Source organism: Coloeus monedula (genome assembly GCF_965178545.1).
Source record: "Coloeus monedula genome assembly, chromosome: 1".
Lineage (NCBI taxonomy): Eukaryota > Metazoa > Chordata > Aves > Passeriformes > Corvidae > Coloeus > Coloeus monedula.
The window spans coordinates 141,065,638-141,089,915 of NC_138781.1; the positions used below are offsets into that span (position 1 = coordinate 141,065,638).

General features: G+C 37.0%; 1 protein-coding gene across 1 annotated transcript in view; it reads right to left on the bottom strand.

Moving 5' to 3' along the window:
* ANGPT1 (angiopoietin 1) overlaps positions 1-24,278 on the bottom strand; it is a gene marked incomplete at both ends in the record, with an annotated part of 153,359 nt that overhangs the window by 20,185 nt on the left and 108,896 nt on the right. Inside the window, one exon of the mRNA XM_082290223.1 lies at positions 15,607-15,773. Within this exon, the coding sequence (XP_082146349.1) occupies positions 15,607-15,773 (167 nt within the window). The remainder of the gene's footprint in view (positions 1-15,606; positions 15,774-24,278) is intronic.

Here is a 24,278-nt window from a genome sequence, read left to right on the forward strand (position 1 = left end):
TGTGGGGAAGATAGCCAAGGCTTCTCTTATTCATACAGTATTATTCACACCGACATTATTCATTTTTTGATTAAAGATTTACGATACTGAAAACAGGATGTAGAATATTATATACACAAGCACATCCCACCTTCAGTCTGAATAGCATGCAAGAGGTTTGGCTTGATCTCTTTACTCATTAGTGGCTGTACTGTACAGCATGCTACACTTATCCTCTGGCCTTTATCTCCATTATCACACTAAGGTTAGGCTTTCATTATAAGGACAATTATCTAGGAAAAGGTAGCAAATTTTATAAGTGACTGATGCATAGAGAGTTTCTGTGAAATGTTTATAGCTATTTGAAAAATAAATATTGGCTTCACTGTTTCCTTGGTTTTCTTAATGCAAAATTAAGTTTAAAAAATGCCAAAATGAGTTATATGGCACTAAGACCTTGGTGGAAAAATATAAACAGACTGTTAAAACATATTTCAACTCCCTTGGCATCATTTGTGGCCAATAAACAGTCGTCTATGAGTGAAAGGTTAACTGACTGTCACCCATTTATGATCCAAGTTCTTTCCTGGTGCCACGCTGACCAGGCTAACATGGATCAGCATGTTTTACATGCCTTTTTCCCCCTAAAAACCCAGGTCATGACCTAATAAGAGCTGTGATTCACAATAATGACTCCTTTGGTTCAAATGGCATTGAGATGAGTGCAAAGAAGTTTTGCTTCAGTGCAACTGAACTATAATGCTAAATAAAAGAAAACAAAACACGAACGGTGCACATGCACTTGGGTCAAGTGTCTTGAGGTCTTCCAGCAATAATTTAAAATTGAAAACACTACAGCCTCCAGGACCTGATGAAACAGAAGACTGGAGACCAGACTCTGTATGGTACCAGGCACTTTTCTTTCTTTTCCTAATTAGGCTTTCATTGTTACTGAGTACCTCCTTCTTGCGGACCAACTGAACAATAAAAACTATACTGTATTGGATATAACAATAATTTTGTGCTCTGATGTTCAAAGTTGTTATCTGTTTGAAGGTTTCTGTAAATTAGCAGCTCTTTAGACGTGGTGTATACCTCTGCTTTGTGGTCTAACTCATTCGCTGCATTGCTTCCGGGGACCAAATAATGAATAATATCACTTTTTATTACCATTACCTTATAGATAGAGACAGCAAAATAAAGTATGTTTCCATTTGGTAGGAAAAAAACCCAAAACTCAAACCCAAGAGAACAAGAAACTCTTAAATATTAGTGTAATAAATGACTACTGAAAAATCTGGGATGCTCCCTTTGCCAGATTCTCTCCAGGCCCCACAGGTGTACTTTGCTTTTTTTGATTCATGAAAGAAGGAAACTCACAAAAAATACCACACCACTTTTCTGGTATTTGCTGAAAATATGGTGAATCAGTGCAGAAAGTGTTCTCAGGATCAGGCTCTAGAAACCTTGCCAGTATAACTGTTAATGATAAAAGGAGGGGAAAAAACTGCTGGCATTATTTGGCTGGGAAGTTGGTAACAGATTTCAGAGACTTTAACCATGTACAATCTAGATTAAATAGGGGTCACTCTAAGAATTTCTGCTTGTGTTTTTCAGGCAGATGAAAGCTTGCTCTGTCAGTTCTCTGAGCAGACATGAGCTCATTCTGCCCACACTCTATCCTGGCTGGAAGCTGAACTCTCACAATAAGTGTGACACTGAACCTACTCAGGGGCAGGATATTTTAGCCTGGGCTCGATGCCACATTGACAGGGCTACCAAGCTTCTCTTTAGTTCAGAGACTGGGCAGAGAGTCAACAGCTATGGAGGTACAGACAGCCCACACTCTCTGAGGGGGTCTCCAGGTCCCATTCTTCTTTGCTTCTGCATTGTGGAGATCTAAATTTGAATGTTTGGCTGATGGTGAAAACTGTGGACATTTCAGAAAACTGCAAGCAGCTTTTTTTTTTTTTTTTTTAAATCTGGAGGTATTGTCACTAATACTAAATAAATTTATCATAACCTCGTAAGCATTAATTGGTCAACTTCACTTTGATGGAAATTGTGGTCATCCACTGGAAGGATATAATTTTTCTCACTGAAATCAGAGACACATCCCCTTCTTTGTACACAGATTTTCTACCTTTTCTGGACTGGTATTTGCAAGTGTCATTTTTTCCAGTTTTGATCAAAGTTATGGGAAGAAAAATGTCCAGGTTAAATATTTTGATCTGGACCTCAATTTGATCCTGAAAATGTACTGCACTTTACAACTTGCACAGATAATAGTGAAGAGAGTGATACAGTCAGGGAATCTTCATTAAAGAAACTTTTCCAGTACAGAAATATTTTCTAATGGTGAATTTTACTGAGATTTTTTCCTCATTCTGCATTTCACTTTTGCATTAGTTTTTCTGTTTGCACACTTAAGATAGATGCATTATGCTGCAATACTAAATTTTCTGCATATCACTGATTAGCAAACATCAATGAAACTCTAAATTTTCACACTGTGATGCTGTATCTATCTGTAACTTTTGACATGTCCTTACATATATCCATTACACTTTGTACACAAATTTTCACTATGGTAATATACATTCTGATGTTTACTAAAAGTTGCAGAGGGTTTTAACCCTTATGTTATACAAGAATTAAATGAATTCAAGCAGTGAAAAAGTTACAAGAGCACACAACTGCTAATTAAGAAAATTATTGTAACAATAAAAATTAGTTATTATATTTTTTTAATAGAAATTGAAGTAAATATCACATTACTTATGTCCTTGTGATGGATAGTCTGGATTTTAAAATCACATGATCTTGGAGATGTCTGAATACTCTACACAGAGCAGTTTTGACATAAAAAAATTCCTCATGGGTGGCAAATATCCAGAAGTGTCTCAACTACAGAAGATCCTTTTATTCAGGAGCTGTTTCGTGTCAAAGCCCAGTGGAGATGAAGAAACAATGTTACTGGCTTCCATATTAAAAGCTAAACTAATAAAAAGCAACAGTAGTTTTAAGCTCTTTGTAGATGCTTTGATGTAAGTAGGTTAAAGAAATGTAGCTGGTTTTGGTGTTATGACTTGTAGAAGTGGGAGCTCTTACCTCGGGGACAGTGAAGTCCATTCAGCACAGGATTTGATAAATATTGTTAAAATATTTGTTTGACATTCTTTCATAATGTAAATGTAGAGGTGGCATAAAGCAATAAAGGCTTGAGAGTAACACTGTGCAAGAAGACTGACTGTAGATAGTGAAGATAATAGAAACAAGAAAGTAGTAATTTTAAATTGGAGAAGCAAAATTGCTCAATACCTTACTAAAGTCTGTGCAGCTTTCTCTTAGGTGCCACAACGTGCTCTGTCTGCCCCTGTTAGCTGGGACAGACCTTGAGAAATATCCACTGAACTACAATATATAGCAAGCAAAATCACTACTGAATTTCCATTGATAATTTTTCTGCTAATACTTGCATTCATTGAAGAGTTCTCTCCGACCTCAGACTTGTGTACCTGTGCAGTAGCCCTCAGCAAGGATTTCATAACACTGTTCTTGTCTAGAATTACATTATTCTCACATACATCTACGTTTTTTTTTTTCAAATCCTTCGGTAGGCAGTAAGTGGCTGAGCTACCAGTGGCTGTTAGTCTTAACTTTTCATGTAAAATTTACTGGTCTGAGTGACTACTACCCACCACGTAGGAGTTAAGGTTTTTATGGACTCAGCAAGAGAAAGATTTAAAACCACAAAACTTCCCTCAGGATGTCATAACCAGCAGCATGTGTCCTGCTGCAAACAAATTGCTAAAGATTCACTGAGCCTCAAAGGGAGTACAAATGTAAGTGTGTAGCAGAACAGTACCCACTGCTTAATAAGTGGATAATTTAACAGAAACCTATTTAATTCAAAATAAGAAATGGAGCAGGGAGCATAATCTTAGAAATCCCTCTCCCACTTCATTGACAAGTGACCTGGTACCTACTCATTCACTGAGCAGTGAATTCTTCCTGCACAGTGTCAGAGATTCATTGACGAGCCTGTTCCCTGGCAGCACAGATTGCTGCTTTCTCTTGGGAAGCAATGACTATGGTCTGGATACCCTCTGGCAAATGAATGCATTAACCCAAGGCCTTTCATTTCTTTCTTGAGTAAGACAAGACATTGTCTCCTACCTTCAGGCTGTGGGCTGTGAACTGTCAGGGGATATAAATGGATGCCTTGCTATTTTCAGAATTTCCTAATGGTTAACTCTAGGCAGCTCTCTGCTCTGCATGTTGCCTGATTTGGCTTCTGTCTAAGGAGCTTATCTCTCCCCAGGCATGCACAGAGAATCAAGTGTCTCAGACAGGGTCCTGCAGTCTGTTCCTAGGGCTCAACAGCTTTAATGTTAGCCCTGAAAAACCTTTATCTCACCTACCTGTAGGAAAACATGACTGCCTTGTGAATAATCATTTAAATTCATTAAATCCAGGATGATGTCTAAGACTAGAAAATTGTTACAAAATCTTCTTTTTTTCATTGCCTCAAGTTTGAATTGATGTTTATTTTGTTGTAGATAAGCTTTATGGGAAAATAAGATAATTTTGTTCTTGCTCATATACTTTCTGTTTCTTAAAAAACAAGTTTAGGAGTCTGGAGGAGGAGATAATGTCATGCCCACTATGTTCCACAGTGATAGCTGTGGTGGAACACATTGAAAAACAAGCTTCTCTCCAGTTAAGTGGTTGAAAACCCCTAAAATGCCAAAGGAAAGAAAAGCTTCTAGAATCATAAGAGTGAAATCAAACTTAATTACTGAAAGTCTCTTACTAATATCCTATAGAAAGCTACTGGAAGGTGGGTTCTGCAGGCACGTGACATAGAATATGTGGAGAATTATCCCCTTTTGATGAAGGAAATATATCAGTTTAGAGAAGATAATTGAAAATTAACCTGTTAAGAGAAATGGATAGAGGAAATCAAGACTGAAGACATAATCAATTTAGAGATAGCTTGGAAGAGCTAATAATGAAAATAGATTACAGATATCTATTATTGATTAATGAGTAGATACACCAAAATAGTGAGGCCATTGTTACATCAAATTCTGAATGCAACTTATACTGGAGGCTTTGCTTTCCTCATTGAAAACAAGGCTGCTGTACCACCAACAGTAAAGCTTGTATACCAGCACTGTTCTAAAATCTTAAGGAAATAACTTCCTAGTGTTTATGTAACACTGATGTTGATTTCCCCCCATGTTCTAGATACTGGTTAATTAAGGAGTTCTAGCATTAATTGTGACAAAAATAAAACATTTTTAAACAGATAATGTCTGATAAATTGTATAATTTCTGAGCTGCCTTTGCATATATGAATCCTTTACAGTATTTAGTAAATAATATGGTAAAATCATAGAACAGTCTGGGTTGGAAGGAACTTTGGAGGTCATCTAGTCCAAGCATCCACCCCACTGAGCAGAAACATCTTCAGCTAAATGAGGTTGCTCAGAGCTCTGTCCCACCTGACCCTGAATTTTTCCAGAGACAGGGCATCTACCATTGATTTGAGGAACCTATTCCAGTATTTCACCATCTCATTGAAAAATATTTCTTCCTTATGCCTAGTCTAAATCTATCCTTTTTCAGTTTAAAACCATTATCCCTTGTCCTATGGCAACAGGCCCCATAAAAGCACTGTCCCAACCTTTCTTATGAGCCCCTTTTAAGTACTGAAAAACTTCTCTAAGGTTTCCCTGGAGCCTTTTCTTCTCCAGGCTGAACAACACCAACTCGCTCAAACTTTCTTCACAGGAGAGCTGTTTCAGCCCTGTGATGCTTTTCACAGCTCTCCTCTGGACCTGCTCCAACAGGTCCATCTATTGTGCTCTGAGGGCTCCAGAACTGAACGTAGTACACCAGGTGAGGTCTCACCAGAGTGGAGGAGAGCAGAGCAGCAGAATCCCCTCCCTTGTCCTGCTGGCCATGCTGCTTCTCATGCAGCCCAGAACTCGTTTGGCTTTCTGGGCTGCCAGTGCACATTGCTGGGTCATGTCCAGCCTCTCATCCACGGCATCCCCAAGTCCTTCTCTCCAGGGCTGCTCTCAATCTGTTCATCCCCCAGCCTGTGCTGATACTGGGCACTGCCCTGATCCCAGTGCAGCACCTTGCACCTGGTGTTGTTAAACCTCATGAAATTCTCATGGAGCCACTTCTCAAACTTGTTCAGGTCCCTGGGGATAGCACCTCATCCTATGGGTGAGTTAGCTGCAACACTCAGCTCGGTGTTGTCTACAAACTTGCTGAGGCTACACTTGATCCCAGTGTCTATGTCATTAATGAAGGTATTAAACAATTTTGGTTCCATTATGGACCCCTGAGGGACCACTGTCTTCTGGATGTGTCCATCCAACTCTTTCCCCATCAACTGAACATTCAAATACACCCATCAAATATATTCTTTCGAATTTAGAGAGAAAGATTTGGGGGACCATCCCACAAGGATGTCAAAGGCCTAACGGAAATCTAGGAGGATGATATCTGTAGCTCTTTTCTTGTCCACTGATGTGATGCCATGAAGATTTTTTGCCTTTTCTTTTATACCCCTGTTATACCTTTTTATAACTTCTGTATTCTTAGTGGGTTTTAGCCTACATTCTTAGACTTATTTATCAAGCTGGGAGACTAAACATTTTAGAAGCTTTGTAGGTAGGGATCAGAATGCCCCAGACACCAAGGTCCTCTCCAGAACACATTCTGTAAACTAAGATAGAACCATTCAGGGGAAGGTTCCTTGGGGAGGGGGGCTCGCTTGAGCCTCTCATTGGGGAATTTTGGATAGATATGCTAATTAGTAAGACCTATAAGGTTATACTCTATCTATTGTGGGGGTGCATTGTGGTGTGCATTTCAGCGCATTCCACATGGACGTAGTGCCCCTAAGGATCCTTAAAATAAATACAAAAGTAAAATCCCTTTTTCCCTTCTAACCATTTTTCATTCTTGATTTTAAGACCAGGAAAAGGCATCAATGCAGTCACTCCATCATAGAAGGTCACTGGGTTGGTCAGGCAAGGGTTGCCCTTGGTGAAGCCGTGCTGGCTGTTTTTAGTCACCTCCCTGTCCTCCATGTGCCTTAGCACAGCTTCTTGAAGGATCTGTTGCATGACCTTCCAGGCACAGAGATGAGGCTGACAGATCAGTAGTTTCCAGGGTCCTCCTTTCTACCCTTTTTAAAATTAGTGCAATGTTTCCCTTTTTCCAGTCACCAGGATCTTTGCCTGACTGCCATGGCTTTCCAAATATCACAAAGAGAGGCTTGGCAACTTCATCAGCCAATGCCCTCAGGACTCTGGGATGCATCTTGTCAGGTCCCATAGATTAATGTTTATTCAGGTTCTTCAGATGGTCACAAACCTGATCTTCTCTTACAGTGGGAAGGACTTTGCTTCCCCAGTCCCCATTTTGTGCTCCATTTGCCCAAGAGCTGTGGGAACAGACATTGCCACTGAAGTCTGAGGCCAAAAAGTTTGTTGAATACCTCAGCCTTCTCCTCGTCTGTTTCTGAGCTGCCTTTGCATACATGAATCCTTTACAATATTTAGTAAATAATATCATAAAATCATAGAATCATAGAACAGTCTGGGTTGGAAGTAAATTTGCAGGTCATCTAGTCAAAGCTTCTGCCCTAGTGATCAGGAATATCTTCAACTAAATCAGGTTGCTCAGAGCTCTGTCCCACCTGACCCTGAATTTTTCCAGAGATGGGGCATCTACCACTAATTTGATGAACTGGTTTTGTCAGTCTTGCTCATGGAGGAGAGTATAATTTATTTGACTTTCTTTGACTTTCTTTTTTCTTGCTGACCCATCTGTAAAAGTCCTTCCTATGATTCTTTGCATCCCTTGCCAAGTTCAGCTCCAGCTGCACCTGTGCTTTTCTGATTTCATCCCTACATAACGAGGCAGTGTATCTACATTTTTTCCAGGATACCTACTTGTCTTCCACTGCCTGCGCATTTCCTTCTTGCCCTTTTGTTTCACCAGAAGGTCTCAACTCAGCCATGCCACTCTCTTGCCTTTCTTTACTGATCTCTTGCAGCTGTGGATTGCTAGATTTTGAACTGTATGAAGTGTTCTGAAAGATCTACCAGTCTGTTCTGCTCCCTTGTCCATGAGGACACTTTCTCAGGGGCTCCTATTAACTAATTCCTTGACTGGAGGTTTGCTTTCCTAAAATTCAGGGTCTTTACTCTTTGCCTGACCCATATCCCTCAGGACTGTGAATTCCACCACTGCATGAGCAACCTGGTCTAGAGGGAAGTGTCCCTACCTTTGGCAGGGGGTTAGAACTAGACGATCTTTAAGGTCCCTTTCAACCTAAACCATTCCATGATTCTGTGATTCTATGACCACTGAAGTGCAGGCTGCTTCCAATCTTGATGTCAGTGATTAGGTAGCTCACTTTTGTTGATAACCATCAGATCCAGTATGCCATCCTCTCTGGTAGGGCTGCCTGGTTTAAGAATTTATCCTCCATGCACTCCAGGAGTCTCCTGGATTGCCTACAGCTCACTATGATAATTTTTCAGCAGATGTTGGAGTGACTGAAGTCCCCCAGCAGGACAAGAGCCTGTAAGTGCAATGCTTCCCATAGCTAGAGCAAGAAGACTTGGTCAATAGACTCCCTTAGATCAGGTGACCTGGAGCAGACACCAACAACCAGGCTCCCTGTGTTGCCTCAGTCTCCAGTTCTTACCCTAAGCTTTCAACCTTTTTGTGGCTGTTCTTCAGAAACAACTCTTTGCAGTGTATCCATTTACTGATGTAGAGGGCGATGCCTCCACTCCTCCTTCCTTGCCTGTTCCATCTGAACAGTCTGCGGTCACTGATAGCCACACTCTAGTTAGGGGATCATCCCACCAAGTCTCAGTTATGGCAAGCAGGTCTTAGTTTTCCAACTCCTGTCCATGCTGTGTGCACTGGGCTGTCAGCTGTGTCACCTTCTTGGAGGAATAACCCTTGATTCTTTTGAGGTATTTCACTGATATTTCTTTTTTGGCTTCTGTTACCTCAGGAGCTCGTGGCTCACCTTTTTAAGACTTCGACTGTACTGCAGTGTAGCCAGCACATCTCACTGAATTCTCATTAGATTCCATAGCAAAGAAGGAAACCTCTGTTCCTGCTTCATGATAGTCACAGCTATTGTATAGTGAACTATAAACGACTTTAATGTAGTTAGAAGTGGGAAATGATTAGCTGTGGATGGATAGTGTATATTGGGATTTATGTGGATTAAGTTTTTTTTTTTATTATAAATTCCATACATATATTTACATCAACTTTCAGTCAGAGAAATTGTTATATTTAATTTCTGCTTACATTTGAAGATACTGCATGAACTGCCAGTGAGTTTTAGTCACTGATATGATATAGCAACACTGGCATGGTTCCAGAAAGACATCTGGTTAATGGGCATTGGATTGAATCCTTGCACTTCCAGTATTTAGACTTCATGGAATATTATTGGACTGAGAGTGTTTTTAAATAAAATAAAATCATTTAAGCCAGATATTTATATATACATAGAGATGTTAAATCTTTTTTTTCCCATATTATAGATTTTATAACCACTGTTCAGTGAAAATATTTTCAAATCATAGAAATTATGCATACCACAGATAACATTCTGTCTGTTAATAGGATTTTACATGGATGTATCCTCTGAAGTAGACTTGCAAATTGAATTTCAAACTTCCAAAGAAAAGTGAATTATTACAGGGTTTTTGCATTTTTGCACCCTATTTTTAAAGTTATTCTGCATTTTTCATATTTGGCAAGAAAAGTACTGGGGTCTGGGCACAGAACTGGGTCCCAAGAGGATCTGTGTTTATTTTTTCACTTTGCTACAGATTTCTTATATGTCTTCCACTGCACTTTTCCTTCCCCATTTGAGAAAAGACTGAATAGACCCTTTGAAGGTTTACTGTGATACAAATCACACAGAAGAACCTAAGCCGATGGCTTAAAAAACTTATAAGTCAGATTGATCTTTTGTTTTACCTAAAAAACTCAAGGGACACAAGAAAATGTTACTTACACAAATGCATCACTGCAAAGCCTGGATAATAACAAAGAACCACACTAATATTTAAAAATGAGATTTTGTACACCAAGGAAGTGACAGTGACCTATTTGTGTCCTGCTTCTAAAACAGCAATACTATGTGGGATGTGTTTTTTAATTAAAGATACATAAAACCATCTGTCCCCATAAAAGTTGTACTCTCAAATAATTCTTACTTTACTACCTATTATAGAATTTTCAGCAGTACAATTTAAAAGACTGTACAGATAAATATATTTTTCTCCACTTTACAGAAAGATGAGTGAGAATTTTTACAAGAAATTCCATCCATAGTTCAACAATGGTGATCAAATAAATCAATAGCCTCCACCTTAAAAAAATAAATCTAATAACATTATTACATCAAGGCTTCTAGCAGCAGACTACATACCACATTATTCTAAGAAAACAGAGAGCAATAATGCTATTGCTGAAACTAAATATACAAACTTTTAATCAAACGAGAGCTAAAAGTCCAATACTCTATTCAGTGAACAGAAAACTCTCTGCTACAAGGTCCCATAAAATTTAACAATTCTTGGTTTACTTTCAACAACCGATCTGGTTTCCCAAAGCAAAGCCTGGAGAGACAGTATTTTGGAGAGCTTGGAAACTGTTACCTAGATTTGCAGGAATTGGAAGATCATGTAAGCAGCTTGACATGATTTGAATAATTTTAATGACTACCTCTCTTGCTTGCAACAAATTTCATCAGCTTGTTGCCTCTGAGGACCCACAGCCTGACTCTTCCCTACGTGACTACTATTCCCCTGACAATGGGTCTCTTGTGTGTTCCACTACCAATGGATCTATGCTCTCTTTCACTTTCTGATGAGATTTTGTAATCACATTCTCCTGCTCATTCCAATATAAAGTCTCTTCTTAATTTTAACTACCAGAAGTCAGTCACCACCTTAAGTCCATGACTGACTCACAGAATTTAGGATGTTCTCTGTCCATCATCAGTTTTCACCTATGCCTACATCAATTCCAAAGTCTTGCTCACCTGAGCAGTGCTGTCTGATCATTTAATCATATTTCTCCATGGATAGGACCAAAGTTAGAGAATCATTGCAGCAAAAGAAAACTTTTCTGACTGAAATAATGATTAAATACCGGAATATATTGTCGTAGGGGGTGAGTGTCTATTAAACCTCTTTAATGGTTCTGAAGTAGAAATAGCTCAGCCAATTAAAAAGTGTAATTCCCCCATTCTTCACCCCTTGCTTTGAAGCGCTTCTCCTATATCATGAGTAGCAAAACCAGATGTATCTGCAGGCTGATATTGCTACTGTTCAAAATTCAGCATCAATATATCTGTTTTCATAAAATATGTAGGATTATGAATTGTGGTGCCTGAAATCCCAGCATGTGGTTACTTTTCCTGTTCAGTTCTGGAGGACCTGAAGACACAGGTCAGAGCAGCAGCGTGTCGTAGCTGTACAGCTCCTAAGAACATCAAACAATGTCAAGTGGGCTAGGCAGAGTCTACACAAGAAAAGAGGAGAGGTCATGTGTCCTTTAGGATTCTCTTTCAACTCATGTTTTTATAGTTCTATAAATAATTCTTAATTATATTAAGAAACACTGCACTAAATGGGAGATCTGCAAGATCTGGCTCTTCTTACTCTGTGGACATTTTACTCGCCACAGTGTAAGTTGCAAAGAGACTGACAGAGATATTTTCCTCACATTTACAGATAGTCTCTGTGTAATCATCTTGTGTAGATAAGAAACCTAAGAATGTTCTAAAAGAAATTAATCACTTAGATACTGTTATTAAAGATTTCACATTTGGCACAACATTTAATTTTCCTGTTTCAGTTATCATTTACCATGATACATTTACTGATTCAGTATCCACTTTCTCATCTCAACCTTCTTCCCAGTCATCATCTGGGATAAATAGATTTTATTCTGATTTCCCAGAAAACCTTTTGGAGCTGTCTCATTTTGAAAGAGAAACAAGTATATTTGAACTTACATGTGTTCAGCATTACTGTTTTTAATAATAGATTCTTCAGACTAATAAAAAGTAGTAAAGAGAATACAAACAGCCCAGAGAAAAAACAGAACCCTTCTGAAGTCACCAACTGGGAGTTATCCAGTTAGAATTGAACTTTGCATAATGTTGAGGCAGAATTTTGGAAGAATAACATGAAAATGATTTTTGATATTTTCTCAAGCAGATTTTATCACTTCATTGTCCTTTCCTTTCCTTTCCTTTCCTTTCCTTTCCTTTCCTTTCCTTTCCTTTCCTTTCCTTTCCTTTCCTTTCCTTTCCTTTCCTTTCCTTTCCTTTCCTTTCCTTTCCTTTCCTTTCCTTTCCTTTCCTTTCCTTTCCTTTCCTTTCCTTTCCTTTCCTTTCCTTTCCTTTCCTTTCCTTTCCTTTCCTTTCCTTCTCTTTTATTTTCTTTTATTTTTTCTTTTCTTTTTAACTGTATTCAAGCATAAGACCGAGAACCTTATTTTTTTTCATGCCTTCCAAATGTACAAGTACTGCCATAGCAAAATTAAAGATATTCCACTTCTTGATCTTTACTTTTCATTTCAATACCCTTTTTCTATTTCAGATTTTCTTAATCCACTTCACAGACCAGCTTAGAAAATTATCTCTTTACTGGTTACTATTACTTAGTAATGCTATTTGAAACTAATGTGAGTCTAGCCAGTCTACACTTACTTATTCTTGCTAACAGAAACAACATTTAATTTGGGTCATTATAAGAAATGAGCTTCCAAAATAGGAGAGCATCTATTTTCTTTGGCAAAATTATTTCAAATAACAGTAACTAAAGTTTTGAAAAAGTTCTGTGTTAGAGGTATTGAAAGCAAACATGGCAAATACCCGAAAGTTGTGAAGGAAAGGCGCTGGGACCAGGAGTTTGGGAATTGTGGTTTTCAGCTTCAGAGGAATCATTTAAATCCTTAATGGCAGCTCCTCAGATAAAGGGAAAACAGCATTCTCTGAAGGGTGGCCAGCTGTTTAGTACTCAATAATCAGTTTTTTATTCAGCCAACCTTCTGGAATTGCTTCTATCACAGATACTGATGCTGGCAAGCAAAATAAAGAGTTTTTATGTCATAGGATGCATTCTTGTAAAAATTATAATATAGCCCAACATAATTTTGGCTTACAAAATATCTGTTGGGCATGTATTTATCTGGACTAGGCACTAGTGCATTTGTCAAGCATGAAAAACAGTTTAGACTCGCATGTGGCTGACACATCATTATTTCCAGAACTGTCACCATGTTACTCAGCTATTTTATTTAAATATTCAAATGCACTCAAGTAAAAATAATAGAGGAATTGATCTGAAACCCAAAGGGCCAACAGAGATGGAATTTTTTGCTTCTTTATGTTTTCCTCTTTGCTTATTCCAGAGAAGTATGAATGAAACTGATTCCCCATCTCCTCAACAGAGGAGCTTCAATTGCACCATGAGGCCACAGAGTGTGAGCAGATCTCATACTGGCCTTCATTTTTACTGTGGAATAGGACAGGAACCAAAAGTGCAGTCAACAGACTCCAGCTAAGTTCCCTTTGATTTTTTGTGGAAAAGTGACTATGACATGGCTAGCAGAACTTATGCCTGTTACTCAACATTGTACTCTTTGAGGGCTGTATGCCCCCTTTGATTTAATTTTTACAGGTTTGAATTATATCTCTTTTGGTTTTTCTTGATCAGATAGAAGAATTTACATGGATCAATTTTTACAATTTCTTCCATGTTCAGAAAATGTGATTTATATTGCAAAAAGATCTCCCCTTTTTATAATAAAAGTGGGTTTCCTTTTCCCTTCCCTTCCCTTCCCTTCCCTTCCCTTCCCTTCCCTTCCCTTCCCTTCCCTTCCCTTCCCTTCCCTTCCCTTCCCTTCCCTTCCCTTCCCTTCCCTTCCCTTCCCTTCCCTTCCCTTCCTAGCATTTTGAAACAAAACAAGATATTCTCTTGCTATATTGCCATGAATGAACCCAGAGGAGTCCTGAAAAAGAAACCCTCTCTAAACACAAGCTTTAACATGTTGAATTTTCAACAGCCTTCCAATTCCTCAACAATATATGTTGTCCCTACTCAGTTCAGAATATAGATGAGTAAAAAAGACCCTGTTTTTGTTAGCAAATTCAGACATTTTAATTAATTCTCTGAGTAATACTCCTGTCCTTTCCTCTGATTCATCGTAAATTTTTGAGCTATGTGTAACTGTCCAACATTTTTCCTCATTTGACAAGGATTTGTCCCATCTTTTCTTTTTGAAAATCTTCTACTAATGTTTAAGACTCCCCTCCACTTTTACACTTTGTTCATGTTTTTTATAAATCTTTCTGGCCTCTGTTTTGAGAAATTTCCTTTACTTATACTTTTTGCCTAAAACTACCTCAGAATAGGTGCTCCACCTTTCCTGATTTGGTGAACTGGCTTTCCATGGGCAGTGTCAGGCACAGCACTGCTGGAGGCAGTAGGGGATAGAGCCATCCTTTGTGTGCAGTGGTACAGTCCTTGCTTTATGCAGGAGCCAAACTCGTACTGATTGCTTCTAAATGTGTCCTTTGCACTTGTACACCATTTGCTGCTGCCCCCGACAAACCCCAGGGGGCAGGGGCACTGCTCTCTGTCCCACCTGGGCACAGTTCTGTCAGTAGAAGGAGCAAATTGCTCTCACCTCCATTCCTCTGGGGACCCGGGGGGAGGGAGGCAATCAGCATTTTTGAGAGTCATGTTACTTGAATTTAAAGATCTGAATACCAGCCTAGTCTCACATGCTATGACTTGAATGTTTGAGTTTACAATATATCTGTTTCTCTACTGATTCTTATGCTAATTAGATGTGCTGTAATAAATTGGATATTTTTATGGGTTTCCTTTCTTTATTCTAGCATCTGTTCAGATGAAGCAATGATTAAAAATAATATCATTGACTACTTAGGTCATCCACATTTCTTGTGTCTTCAAGTTGTTTCTTTTTTATTTATTTTTAAAAAGTGGATTTAAGCTTCCTACATTTTTATTATACAACAAAGTATGGGAGAAAAAATATTATTGAGAGAAGTTTTTGTGTTTAATTTCCTCAAAATAAAATCCAGCATTCTGTTTTTCCTCTTCATTTATACTAAATTTTTAGTTTGGAAATATCAGATGGTTTAACAGCATTTTTGGTCTTTTATTCCCATGTCCATTGTTTCAGTCTTATGCTTCTGAGGTAGATATCCTTCAGGTTGTAATGAAGAATCCAAATCTTTTTTTGTATTCAATCAGTTTTGAGTTCTGATGGTAAAAGTTATACAATTTTTAGCAGTTCTATGAGCCAACACGATTAATAGACCCTTTGTTCTCAAATGTTAGGTTTACTCTATACTTCCTTCACTGAGAAATCTGATTTCTGCTTTATTTTTACACTTTATTCACTTTTGATGAAAATCAGTATCGTATTATTGTCCTTTCTCATATTTGACAAGAGAACAATGAACAATATTTATCACTCATCAGAGTCAAAAAAATTTCAATAGATTCTTACCTGTAATTCTGTTTTTCATTTCCTATGTGAAATCTGTCATATTGTGAATATGCCCGGTTTCCTTCCCAGTCCATTAATTCAATTCTTAGGGAATATTGCCTCTGACTTGTTATTGCAAAGATAAGTTCATTTCCCAGCCAATGTTCACCTGATGGGCTACCAAAACCCTAGAAAAAAGTTGGCAAAATAACTAGATGTAATTATTGTAATTGGTAGAGCCTTTATGCAATAATAAAATCATCATTAGATTTTACCTGTACATTCTAGTTACTGGTCATAACCTTCTTTGCTCCAGTTTGACTGTCTCTAAAATGATTCTACTAATAGAAGTGATCTAGAATGTCATGCAGTTTAACTGGAGTTTGAAGGGGCAGCCAAGGTTATCAGTTGGGAATCATTTTCCAGGTACATGATATTAATAGCACGATGCTTTATTTGCACATTGTTCAGTGGGAATACTGGACATAGTCATATGCTATAATGCATTTCATATGGTGTTAAACCTAGTTATTATTAGACAATTAAGTCAAAACAGAATTCTTCTGCACTTTATAAAACATTTAAAAGAGTCTAAATTAGACTAGATTATCCTAAAGCACAGTAGGTAGTACTGTAAATTTATTTTTTAAAAGGAAAAAAAACCATCAGCAGAATATTTAAGGTACTCTCCTCACATTTCATATATTCAGATGATCCTATTTCCAGTTAAGAAAACTTATCATTTTCAAACATGGAAAAATAATAATGAAAGAAAAACTGTAAGTAATTTTCAAAACCAATTCCTAGACATATGTTTTTATACATCTTCCAGGTTTTAAAGTTGTTTAAATTGTAGTGAATATTTTACTACATTAAATTTAAGGTTTTATTTAATGCCATTAACTTATTTATTATATATTAGAATAATTGTTATTTTTAAACTATTAGTTCATACCTGAGAACTCTTCTGTCCATGTACAGTAAAAATTATTTTAAACCATAATATTTACTTGTGAAGAGCTACTCCAACATGACTATGCTTATTCATATTTCTTAAGATAGGAAAAAAGAGAACCGGAAATCTCCTGATTTGCTTACAGTGGTGTACTGGGGGTGTTTTAGAACGTCCTGTGAAAATTTCCTAGTCAAATTAAATGAAAGATTGGATTATTTCCAGAAAGCACATATTTTTTAAAGGGGTTAAAACCAAGAGACTTCCTTGGGACTAAAGGTTAGGTAATGAGAAATGTGTCTGTGAGACACATTGGCAAGACATCGATCTTCTCTATATAATGTTTCAGTCACTCCTAACATGAGATGAAAACATTGAAAGTAGAGCTCTCTCTCACTTTTTTTCTTTACTGTATTGCTGTGGCTCCAGGCCTTATTAGTTGGGTCTCTTGAGGAAGAAATCCTGACTTCCCAGAGGCTATGTGGTTGCACAGGTATTCACTCAGGCAATGTATAGGTACATAAGCTGCAAACTTCTAAAGCAAATTAATTTAAAAAATTTAGATGCTTAAAAGCTTGACTGGTCCAAAAAATAAAAATGGAGGCAATTTTTTTTGTAGTTCCTACAGGGAATTACAATAGAAAGTACTTTACTCAGAACTCATTTTTGTTTACACTACCCTACCTGAGCATATATTTGGTGACTCACTGATAGTGGAGGCTGAGAAGAAATGCCACGTTTGGCTATGCTGAACTGAGTACACTAATTCGTATTTTAAATAAGCATATCTGTCTTTTGGCTCAGAGACCGTCAGGAGATACCCATGGACAAAGTGCTTCATCTGCAAGAACTGAAATTCAGTAGTCTCTGGCAAGTCTCCAAGAAGTCTCAGACTGAAATATGGGAGGATACTATTGGCTTTTCCTTTCCTGCATGTTATTTCATTATATCCTCTTTCTTCAGTGGACTGTTTCCTATACAAGTCTCTGTAAATACTGGTTGTAGGTAATGCTGGTGATACCCTGCTTTGAACACATCTGTTTTCCAGTGTGAGCCCCTGCTCCTCAAGTTTTCCCATTATGATGCTTTCTGTTATTTCTCACTTACTGCTTTGATGACATTCACATTTATATTTGGCTTCATACATTGCTCCTAAAATACAAAAATACTTGTTCCTCACCTGTATGAACCATGTCTACAGCTGGCACACACCTCTGTAATTATCACTGTTTTCTGTCTGTGCCTTTGATTCTTTCCATCTTCTTGCCTTGTCTTTCTACCCTTGACTGTCCCACCTGGTGTCTCCTGTTCTAGTAGTTTTGGCAGTGTCATGCAAGAGCAGTTACAGGTTTGTCTCTGTCATCTTTCACCCCTGGTCATTGTCACTCATTTCAGAGTAAGGCAAAATATGCCCTGCATAGACTACCGATAGAAGTTTGTCTCCCTAAAATCCAGAAAGTAGAAGTGGAGCATAGTTGTTCAGGTATCAGTCAAATTAGGTTTGTTTGGAGTTTACATGGTTTCTTATTCACAGAAGATTTATTGTTATTATCATCATCATCATCATCATCATCATCTGTCTTTCTTTAAAAGAAGATTCACAGGAAAGTCTTTCTCCCTTTTTCCCAGTGCAGGAAAGCTGAGGGGACTCCCCTTTGAACTGTTGGTCTGTTGAATTATATATGTCTTATCTCATTTAGATTACAGCCTACTCAGGATGAAATACATGTAGTGTTTTAACATTATATGATCCCTTATGTGTTCTATAGAAACTCCAGACAACATATATAATTATACTGAGGTAATAATTTTTATTCTTCAAATTTTCACCTCCTTCTCCCTTTCCACATATGTTATAACTCTAAGATGAAAATCTATCACTAAGTGGCTTGCTCTCTTGACCAGAGGAAATGAAGCTGCAGCAACAGGGAACAAAAGAGATATAAAAAGAAATATTAAAAATTATGAGGAAACCCACCACATTAGTTATGAAAAATGGAATCCTCCTATCAGGGGTTACAATACTGAAACTCAGATTAGAAATGCCTAGAATAAGAATTTTTTCCTTGACAGAAGTAACTTCTGTTTGAACAAACTACTTGCTTTTATTAAAAGAAAACCAAGGAAGTAAGTGGGATATAAAACATCTCTCTGAAGCAAGGAATGTTCCAAAGGAGAAGCAGTGTACTTTATTAAACACCTAATATGGCTGGAAAGATATAAACAAACAAACAGGCACTCAAAGCTTTCATAGATCTAAACCAGAGAGGAGCAGTACATTTCTGTTAAGCACAGAGTTGGCAGCAATTTCTTCAAGTATGATTTTATTATGCCAAACTCGACCATTTCCAGCCTGTATTTAGTCTGCAGTTTACTGCCTGTATTTCAGAGCTGAAGAAAGACTTACGTGCATACTGTTTTCCCCAGATACTTTGGCTGACTTAAAAACAACAGAGCTCTCCTTGTTTATATCTTACTTAGACTGTCTCTACTACAAGAACACTACTACTTTGATGAGATATGTAAGCTTTTGTGTGCAGAAGAAAATGACACAATATTAGCTAAAAAACCATGAAAAACCTGGTTTAGTTATGTGTTTCCATTCCCAAACCTGAGGCTGGCAAAGAAAATGGTTGTTCCTGCTTCTTATGATTCACCTTCAGAATCCTTAGCTTTCAACGTACATTTCAGAATTTTATCTTCAAATACAAGATACATTTTTTCTTTTCGCAGTTAAAAAACTTAGGAAAACAAACTTGTGTAATTGTTATGCCCACCTCTCCTTTATATCTGTGCAATACTTTTTGAACACTTTTGAGGTTTGGTTAAAAGTCACACAAACTTGGTGTTCAGCAAGGTTTCAGAGTACTGGTATCTGTGATGAGTTGCTGCTGGGAGAAATGCTGAAGGAGAAGCTCAGCAGTTGCCTATTCCAATTGCTACAAGCAGACACGGAGCAGCCAGCCAAGTGCAGATGCTGAGCAAGTATTGCCTCAGAGGTTCTTAGACATCTGGGAGAGATTGAGGGACATAAAAGGGGAACTCAAGATTTTACCACAGAGAATCCTGGAAAATAATAGGGTTTCAGAAGATTATTAGTAATAAGAATTGTCTTATTAGTAATAAGAATGGGACTTCTATGTGGAACACAGGACAAAAGTCCACAGAAAAGCAGACCTTATTAATTTTGATGCTCATGAGAGAATTCAATAATTGTTCAGTAATTAAAATTCAGTTATGAAATAGCATTTTAGTTAGCAGAGCATTTAGGTTTATACTGCTGCTCAAATCTGTAGGGCCCGAAGTGATAAGATGCCTAAAGCCTTGCCTAAGACAATGCTTGTCATTTATGGACAGCGCCTAAGATTTAGGACAAGAAGTTTGATTTTGAGAATGCCTTAGGGCAGTGTTAGAAGTTAACATTAGGAGTCACCTACTGCAGGCCCACAGCTGTCATTAAATATGTTTTTTCCCGATATATATGTATATACACTGTCAACAAAAACTTGGGGTTTTGCATTTGAATAGTTATAGCAAATGCTTCCAGAATTATTTGTGTCAAAGTTTTGTGCCTAAACTCAAGGAATTACATGGAGTGATCCAAGTCATCCTCAAGCTATCAATCCACTAGGAAAAGGAACATCTGTATTTCATGAATGTGTTTGCAGTTAACTGCATTTTAAGACTCTGAAACCCAGTGGGTCTTAAGCACTGTTCCAAAATTGCATTTTAAATGACGAAGAAACACTATTTTGTCATTATCTTTCTATATTTTGTTCATTATATGTTTCCAAATAGAGAGATTAATTCTTTAAACTCTACATTTTATTCCAAAAATACTCAATTTTGCTTTTCCCTAGAAATTTGCATAGTATTGGGATGGCTGGCAAATCAGAGGCTTTAAGTTCCCAAAATAGGGCTTAATGTAATAGGAGAAGGTCAGAAATTTCCAAAAGTTCTCAGAGTTCTCCTTAATTTTCTTCACTAGCACTCTATGGAAACTGGGAGAATATAGCAGGGAAACATGCTTGCATTTTCATAATATGCTCTTTTTTCTCTCCACTATGAGTCACAAAAAGTATACACAAGTATTTGCACTGACCCAGCATAGATTATTATAATGTTTCATTTTATTCTTCACAAACAGAAAACATTTATATTTTTGCTGCTGAAAATTGTATTAAGATCATATTTTGGCAAAGGCTGATTTGAAACAACATAAAAATTACAAACAATGAGTAAACTGTCATCCAGGTTTTGTCATTAAGGAATAATATAGTAATATTTTATACTTCATTAGAGCAGATTGTTCTTGTCAATTATATAATTTGTTTTCAGAGAGAAAGAATAACAAAATACAGAACCTAACTGACAGTTGTAAACCCATTTTTATAGTAGGATGAAGCAAAGGTGTTTTCTGGTACTATATAACTATATAGTAAATTCTGTAAATTCTAACATAATGCTCAACTGCTATGTGAAAAAAAAAAGATTTTGTTTTTCTTTTGTATGGATTAAAGTACTTAGAGCTAGGAATCAAAGACAAAAGTACATGGTAGTATAATATTTACTCTAGATGACATGTGAGTTCTACATCAGCTCATTTTCAATTGCATGGATATTAACGGAGTCCAAACTACTAAAGCAGTCATGAGTACAAAGAAACAGAATTCAATACTGGTTTTAAAAATGCCCTTAAGAATTTACAAAGTTGATACTTACTCAAAAATAATAGTAGGGTGCAAAAGAATTTTATTAGCTTTGGCAAAATCTGTGAGGATATTCTGCCTGAATCATGTTGCTCCAAGTTCATTAAACAATTATCTCTCTTACTTTATTTATTTTGTCTGATAATGCTCACAGGAAGCTTTGACTTTTTATAGACAAAACAAATTGAAACCAGACACAGCCAATATATCCTATGGGTTCATCTTCTGTCAGACAATTCAGTGAATAAAGCAGATAATAATTCAGTGTTTTACAGCAGCAATGACTTCTCAGAAGCCATAAAGAATATTCAGTTCCTTTTGCCTTATCTGAGAATGTGGAATGGATATTGTTTAAGAAGATAATTTCTAAATAATTTTTGTATATTTTTTTGTATACTTGTATATTTTCATTCCCATCACATTGTATTATTCATTCCATTATTTGAAATAAAGATTTGGTTTATAGAAATTATTTCAATTTCCTCAGACAACATATGTGTTAGTTAATGTTAACTTAAAAGAATATTGGAAAGCAATTCCAAATATTCAGATTTTTTTCCTAGGAAATACTAACAAATATTTGTTGGCAAGTTTTAAAAATGTGTTTAGGTTGAAGCCAGAGATACCTTCTCAAAAGATTAAAAAGAAAACAAAGCTGTTGTCAGTTTAAATAAAGAGCTAAATGGTTGTATAACCTGTCTGAAAATCTTGTCCATAATCTGCAGCAATTCAGTCTGTTGCTCTTTCTTCTAGACTAAATATATTAGTAGACATACAGAAATTACTTTTTCCTTCTCAAACACACACAGTAGCAGTAGCAGCAAAATTACCAATGAATAAGAATCACAGAGACAGAATGAAGCACAAACCTTACACAAAGGTTACCTCTGGCTGGGCAAGGGGCCCAAAACAGCTCAGTTACCTACATACATTTCCTATAAATAAAACAACCAGTACATCTTCCTCAGGCCTGGATTTCAATCTAATTTCCTTACTATGTAACTGAAAATAGGAGAGTGTTTCTTATTAAGACAAATTACATTGAGAGACTCTATCCCAAACCACCTTTCTCACTCTAGGACAAGAGGATCCTAGGAATGTACAGATGCTTAGTGTGGCTCCTAGTAAGAGCATCCCAGGGACATGGGTATGTATTAAAGAAAAGAAAACTCATTTTTTTGTACTCTAAGAAAAATGAATTTTGAGCTTCAGATAATTTTCTGATTCATTATTTGCAAAGAAATAAATGGTAAGTTTTAGGGCTAAATATGCAAAATGCAAGAAAACAAATCTAAAAAAAGGTATTTTTGTTCATTGCAGGCAAAAGGAAAAACTTTTGGGATGTATGACTTCATTCTCTTCTCCAAATACACTGAATAATCTCAAGTAGGAAAGATGAGCATGACTAGGAGCATAGCTGCTACAGCAAAGACCAAAAGTTTGTGAGTTTGAAAATGGACTCGAGTTTCAGCCCCATAATCTGTCTAAATAGAGCAAGCATCAAATTTATGGATTGTTTTTGAATCTCTTGCTTGGGTTCAGCTGGTAGTCTAAACAGTTGAACAAGAATAGAAGTTGACTGACATCAGAGTCAGAAAGTTATACTTCTAATTTGACATGAGTCCCGAAGGGAAGAGCTGCTCCAGTAAGTTCCAAATGGAGCAGATGACACAGGAGATGCTCCTCCCTGAAGAGAAATGCTGTTCCATGATGAGAGCACACAACTGTTGTTTGGGAAGACCTCCATTACAATTCTACTATATTTTCAAGTCACAAATTTTAAAAGCAACCTCACAGAATCTCACCTGGCTCTTCTAATATAGCATTTTCATCTTGTCGTTAGAACAGTTCTTCAATGACTTTAATCTTTCTCATGGTGCTGTACTAGAGGCTGTTAGCATAATTAAGCTAAATCTTGATATGATTATATAAAATTGATTAAGTAACAGTCTTTGGAATACTGCATGAGTCTTATCAGTATAAATTAATGCTGTTAAATTGAATCACTGGGGGCAAATCAGGCACAAGTATATGTCCATGTGTCAACACAGCTCTTGAAACTGATGTTATCCTGTCATGTTTGCTTAGGAAAGACTGTGCTGAGCATTAAAACACAACTGTGCTCCAACACAAAATTGTGGTTTATTTCACATCCAAAAAACATTCTCCAAAATGAAGAAGATGCTTCCTTTTGTAGTAACATCTCTGGTGCCCAATATAGTGATCCAAACCTCTCTGAGACAAATATTGTTTCATTCTTGCTCCCTTACATAATTCTGTTGAAACTTACACTTAGATTAAGCCTTGGTCAGGACCAGAAGAATTTAATGAGCATGTTTACATAAAATGAAATATGGTCTCTCACCACTTCAATATCATGTCTATCTCTACTGGACATACTGGATTTAGATCTCAGGAGAAGCAGAGAAAATACTGTCTTTTTTTATAGCACTGATGAAAGCAACAACTATCTGAGCAACTGTTGCAGTCAGAACAGACTTTATTAAACCAGCATGACATGCCATTCTTTATCACAGAAGGGTGGGTCTCTGTGAAAGGCGTTACTCACATAATATCTTAATACACATTCCAGTCACCAAAAATCATTTCCTTATATCCAAATTACTTGGTAAATGTGTGAAAGAAACAAATTACTTCCATGTTATCTATCCCAGTCCCTTGAAGAAAATTCTTTTTTTCAGATGTAAGAAACTTATGACTTTGAAGCATACTCTCATAAGTGATGAATTTGTCGCTATATGTTACAAAATTTTTCATGTCTTGAGTGTGCCTTTTTTATCCCCCTGTAATCATAACTCACTCTTATAAGTCATTCATTCAGCATATTAATTCAAGATCACCACTACTCCCAACCTGTTTGGGTTTTTTTACACTACAGAAGCAACATAACTCCTGTCTTTTCTAAGGTCATGCATTCCCTAGTTTTTGCTTTTCTCACAGGTGCCTCCTGTTCTCAAATCCTTCATTTTGCAGACAAGACCATGTTGGTATTACAAGGCACTTTATAAACT